Source organism: Amblyraja radiata, chromosome 1 (genome assembly GCF_010909765.2).
Source record: "Amblyraja radiata isolate CabotCenter1 chromosome 1, sAmbRad1.1.pri, whole genome shotgun sequence".
NCBI lineage: Eukaryota > Metazoa > Chordata > Chondrichthyes > Rajiformes > Rajidae > Amblyraja > Amblyraja radiata.
The window spans coordinates 168,013,798-168,019,797 of record NC_045956.1 but is presented as its reverse complement, the minus strand read 5'-3'; the positions used below and the strand labels follow the sequence as shown (position 1 = coordinate 168,019,797).

General features: G+C 43.9%; 1 protein-coding gene across 1 annotated transcript in view; it reads left to right on the top strand.

Annotated features, from left to right (window-relative positions):
• Positions 1 to 6,000, top strand: part of polr1a (RNA polymerase I subunit A) — a 151,741-nt gene that overhangs the window by 108,235 nt on the left and 37,506 nt on the right. Inside the window, exons 25-28 of the mRNA XM_033039941.1 lie at positions 1,574 to 1,726; positions 2,999 to 3,156; positions 5,143 to 5,272; positions 5,620 to 5,736. Of these exons, the coding sequence (XP_032895832.1) occupies positions 1,574 to 1,726; positions 2,999 to 3,156; positions 5,143 to 5,272; positions 5,620 to 5,736 (558 nt within the window). The remainder of the gene's footprint in view (positions 1 to 1,573; positions 1,727 to 2,998; positions 3,157 to 5,142; positions 5,273 to 5,619; positions 5,737 to 6,000) is intronic.

Genomic DNA, 6,000 nt, shown 5'->3' with positions numbered 1-6,000 from the left:
CATCTTCCAGTCCGCCTCAAGACCCATCTCTTCACCTCTGCCTATCCTTAGCCCCACGTCCCCCTCCCTTTTCATCTGTGCATTAATTGCCTCATACTGTGTTTTGTATTGAATTCTGTCTTTACTTTGTGTACTAGTCATGTCTCTACTATTTATTTCATTCCCCTTACATGTTTTTCCTCTACCTGCTAAATTTTTGTAAGGTGTCCTTGAGACTCTTGAAAGGCGCCCATAAATAAAATTTAAATTACAAAAATAAAAAAATAAAGAAATTTACCTGCCCATAATCAAGTGTGTAATAGCAAAGAGAGCATTTGGGAATGCTCTCATAAGTGGTGCATACACAATATTTTACTTACCAAAGTACTAATCACTGGAGTTAATTTGAACCTAATTCTTATGGCAGGTGGCCAATTGGGCGTCAGGATTTCCTTGCAAGTGCTGCACATAAACCATTCAAATCATTACGTGTTTTGTGCTTGAAATATCAGGTTTGAACATCGATCAGTGATTAGTCATCGGGTTGTATATAGTGTCCAACTTGCCCACGCCGATCAACATACCCAATCTACACTAGTCCCACCTGCCCGCACGTGGTCCATACCCCTCTAAATCTATCCAATCACTGCACCTATCCAAATGCTTCTTAAATGTTATAATAGTATGCTTCGACTACCTCCTTCGGCAGCTCGTTCCATATACCCACCACCCCCCACCCACTCCTCCCCCTCCCCTCCTCCCTCCCTCCCCTCTCCCCTCCTCTCCCCCCCCCCCCCACCCCCCTCCCCTCCTCCTCCTCCTCCTCCCTCCGTCCCCCCCTCTCCCCCTCCACCCCCCCCCTGTGTGTAGGGAGGTGGTTAGTGTGCGTGTGACGCCGCAAGCCCCCCCCCCCCCCCCGCAACCGCGCGTTGAGGGGACGGGACCCAACGGGTCCCCCTTGGTCTAGTACCCCTCTAAATCTATCCTATCACTGCACCTATCCAAATGTTTCTTAAATGTTATAATTGTATGCTTCGACTACCATATACCCACCCACTGCTTCTGAGAGAAGTGCAACCTTTCCACATATTTTGCAATGTCAGTTTTTGTTATAGTAACATAATTAAATGTTATAACCTAAAGTGGATTGGCCTTTTGATTTGATTTTAGTTTTAGAGATGCAGAATTGGCACAGGTCCATCCACTTTCTGAGTCCATGAAGACCATTGATCACCCATTCACACTAGTTCTATGTTGTTCTAATTTTTCATCCACTCCCTACATACAAGGGCAATTTACAAAGGCCAATTCACCTAAAAACCCATGTTACTTTGGGATGTCAGAGGAAACCAAAGTACCCAGAAGAAACCCATGTGGTTTTGGGAAATGCTTGTAAACTCTGCACAGGGAGGACCCAAGGTCAGAATGGGACCTGGGTCTCGTGTGCTGTGAGCAGCAGCTCTACTAGCTGTGCCACTGTGTTGCCCTCGGTATATGCTGATGTGTTTATTTTATTCTTTCCTGTAAACGGATTGCTATCAATGGACAAAATAAAGCAAAACAGAAACACTGTCATGCGTGGTTAGTGTGAAAGTTTTCTCTTTCCAAAAGGTTGCGTGAAATTCTACTGGTGGCAAGTGCTAACATTAAAACTCCGATGATGACCATTCCTGTGCTGAACACCAAGAAAGCATTGAAGAAGGTTAAAAAGTTGAAGAAGCAGCTTACAAGGGTGTGTTTGGCAGAGGTAGGCAGAATTATTCATGTAAAGACGGGAGAAGATAAGCTTTTGCCAACATGCAATGCAAAGACTGTTTTATATAAATAATTATGGTCCAAAGAGCAAACACTAAAAAGAAAGTTGGAAGTAAATGGGTGCAATGTTTCCATAAGCCCACTTCAAGTCTAAAGATCTCAAAATAACACTTTCCTGTTACCCATCAACTGCATACACCCACTATTGCTTCTGTTAAATGGCTGAATATGTGGGTGGAAATGTGAGATTATCCACTTTGGTGGCAAAAACGGGAAAGTAGACTATTAATGAATGGTGGCCGATTAGGAAAAGGGGAGATGCAACGAGACCTGGGTGTCATGGTACACCAGTCATTGAAAGTAGGCATGCAGGTGCAGCAGGCAGTGAAGAAAGCGAATGGTATGTTAGCATTCATAACAAAAGGATTTGAGTATAGGAGCAGGGAGGTTCTACTGCAGTTGTACAGGGTCTTGGTGAGACCACACCTGGAGTATTGCGTACAGTTTTGGTATCCTAATCTGAGGAAGGACATTCTTGCCACAGGGGGAGTACAGAGAAGGTTCACCAGACTGATTCCTGGGATGTCAGGACTTTCATGTGAAGAAAGACTGGATAGATTCGGCTTGCACTCGCTAGAATTTAGAAGATTGAGGGGGGATCTTATAGAAACTTACAGAATTCTTAAGGGGTTGGACAGGCTAGATGCAGGAAGATTGTTCCCGATGTTGGGGAAGTCCAGAACAAGGGGTCACAGTTTAAGTATAAAGGGGAAATCCTTTAGGACCGAATTGAGAAAAACATTTTTTACAAAGAGTGGTGAATCTCTGGCATTCTCTGCCACAGAATGTAGTTGAGGCCAGTTAATTGGCAATATTTAAGAGGGAGTTAGATGTGGCCCTTGTGGCTAAAGGGATCAGGGGGTATGGAGAGAAGGCAGGTACAGGATACTGAGTTGGATGATCAGCCATGCTCATATTGAATGGCGGTGCAGGCTCGAAGGGCCGAATGGCTTACTCCTGCACCTATTTTCTATGTTTCTGCAGTGCAACATGCACTCAATGTTGTTTGTGATATGTCTTCTATCCATTTCACTCTCTCCCTCTGTTAGTTGTTCTATGCCTGCTATGCTCAAGGACAAATCATTATTTTTCACCTTGAAATTTAATTTTGTATCTCTGTACCGTAGAACCTTTAGGTTGTATTTTAGAGTTTTACTGGTCAGGTATCCAACACAGAACTGAAACACGCTTTTATGAATTTCAGGTTTTGCATAAAATTGAGGTGAAGGATTCCTTTCAGGTTCAAAGTAGACTGGAGAAGTTCAGGATTTATAGAGTAAAATTTTATTTTCTGGATTACGAACTGTATCAAAACGAGAAATGTTTGACACCGGATGATCTATTGCACTACATGGAAACCAGGTAACTTTATGCAACTGTTAAAACTTTGATCACAGCACTCGTTGGAAAGGTGAAGATTTTTGATTTTTCTCCATTCCGATGGTGGCTCTTTGTCAGAAATATCTATTCTAGTTACAAAAGCAATTGGGTAATTAGGACGTCTTTAGAAAGGACGTACCTTTAGAAAGGAGATGAGGAGGAATTTCTTTAGTCAGAGGGTGGTGAATCTATGGAATTCATTGCCACAAACGGCTGGTCATTGGGTATTTTTAAGGTATAGAACCTTAAAAATACAGAGCGACAGATTCTTGATTAGTAAGGGGGTCAAGGGTTATGGGGAGATGGCAGAAGATGGGGTTGAGATGGGAAAGATGAATCAGCCATGATTGAATGGCGGAGAAGACTCGATGGGCCGAATGACCTAATTCAGCTCCCATGATTTATGAACATTATATATTTGAATATTAGTCCGTTTGATTGACACTGGAATCATTCCTGTTCCATTGCACGTTTCAGCAAATCTGTATATACTTGTATCCTTTGTTTAATATTTGAGGTGAGGGAAATACTAAACAAAGGAAGACAGAACACTGGCAGATTCAAAAGTGGTATCGGGTGGTAGCACTTGAGGTTGTCAGTGAACACGTGCATATTGATGCCATGTTTGACGGACAATAAATGATTATCCACTGATTATGAACTCGAAATAAGATAATAGGAATAGTGTATGTGTGGGTGTGCTTTTTTTAGTGTGATATTTAAAGATGCGAATAACTTTTTTCCAGTTATGTTCTGTCATATTTCTCTCTCCCACACTAAAGCTCTGGTCATAAGATCTCAATATCGATGTGTAGGTGGTAACATATAGACCAGTTAGACAGATGATACGACGGTGATTGGCCTCATCAGCAACAATGATGAGTCGGCCTATAGGGAGGAGGTCCAGCTACTAGCAGCATGGTGCGCTGACAACAACCTGACCCTTAACTCCAAGAAGACCAAGAAGCTCATTGTCGACTTCAGGAAGTCTAGGGGCGGCACGCACACCCCCATCCACATCGTAGGTGGAACGTGTTTCCAGCTTCAGGTTCCCGGGGGTCAACATCTCCGATGACCTCTCTTGGACCCACAATACCTCAACTCTGGTCAAGAAGGCTCACCAGCGTCTCTTCTTCCTGAGGAGACTGAAGAAGGTCCATCTGTCTCCTCAGATTCTGGTGAACTTCTATTGAGAGCATCCTTACCAACTGTATCACAGTATGGTATGGCAACTGCTCTGTCTCCGACCAGAAGGCATTGCAGAGGGTGGTGAAAATTGCCCAACGCATCACCCGTTCCTCGCTCCCCTCCATTGAGTTTGTCCAAAGCAAGCGTTGTCTGCGAAGGGCGCTCAGCATCGCCAAGGACTGCTCTCACCCCAACCATGGACTGTTTACCCTCCTACCATCCGGGAGGCGCTACAGGTCTCTCCGTTGCCGGACCAGCAGGTCCAGGAACAGCTTCTTCCCTGCGGCTGTCACACTACTCAACACTGTACCTCGGTGACTGCCAATCACCCCCCCCCCCCCCCCCGGACACTCCTCCCACAGGAAAAACACTATGACTGTATGCATGTAAATAGATTTCTTTATTGAAATCATATTCTGTCGCTCTTCCAGGGAGATGCTAACTGCATTTCGTTGTCTCTGTATTGTACACTGACAATGACAATTAAAGTTGAATCTGAATCTGAATCATATAGTGGCATTTAAGAGGCTTTTAGATTTGGATGTGGATCAGGTGCCGGCAGAGAGGATTAGTTTAACTTGGCATCATGTTTGGAATGGCCAATGTGGGCCGAAGGGTCTGTTTCTGTGTGTACTGTCCTATGTTTTATGTAATGTAGTATTGAACAAGAATTTTCTTTATTTCATCATATCAGTCTTGAGTGTATTATTGTAAAGTATGTCAAAAGAGGAGTCTGAGTACTTTTCTGCCGGAGACTCGTATTTTTTGCTCTTTGGTCAGGTTCTTTCGACTACTGCTTGAGAAGATTAAAAAGATAAGCGCTAAACTGGGTTCAATTAAAGTTGTGAGTACACGGAAAGCTACACAGAAGGATCTGGATAATGACTCAGGAGAAAATGATGCAAAGCAGGTGAGAATCAACTTTTAAGGTGCAGCCAAAGGGTCGGAAATGACCCGAAACGCCACCCCTCCTTCCTTCCACAAATGTTGCCTGACTTGCTGAGTTACTTTAAAGGGCCTGTCCCACTTGGGCAGTCACCTGCACGACAGGCGAGAGTCGCGCGCGTCATCATGCGCCCGCACTGCCGTCTGGAGCGCGTAACGTAATTTGAAGATGGACACTAAATGCAGGAGTAACTCAGCGGGACCGGCAGCATCTCTGGAGAGAAGAAATGGATGATGTTTCGAGTTGAGACCCTTCTTCAGTCTAAAAGAAGGGTCTTTTTATAACATCATGTAATTTATTTCTGATATAAGACACAGGATGACCATGAGCCGGCTGGTGAGGAGGAAGTCCAAATCGTTGACGCAGAACCGGATGAAGGAGATGCTGATGCCGCAGATGCCAAACGCCGTGAAAAACAGGAAGAAGAGGTATTGCCTTCATTTCAAAGGCTTTTTCCTTCAAATTGAAGTCCTTGGCAAATAAGACCTAGACCTTTTATGTGCCAGAAGATTCTTAACCAATATAAATGTAATGAGGAAGGGTTAGTTAGCAGTCTTGTTGTACGTGCCCCCTTGGGCAAGAGTGACCATAATATGGTTGAGTTCTTCATTAGGATGGAGAGTGACATTGTTAATTCAGAAACAATGGTTCTGAACTTAAAGAAAGGTAACTTTGAGGGTATGAGACGTGAA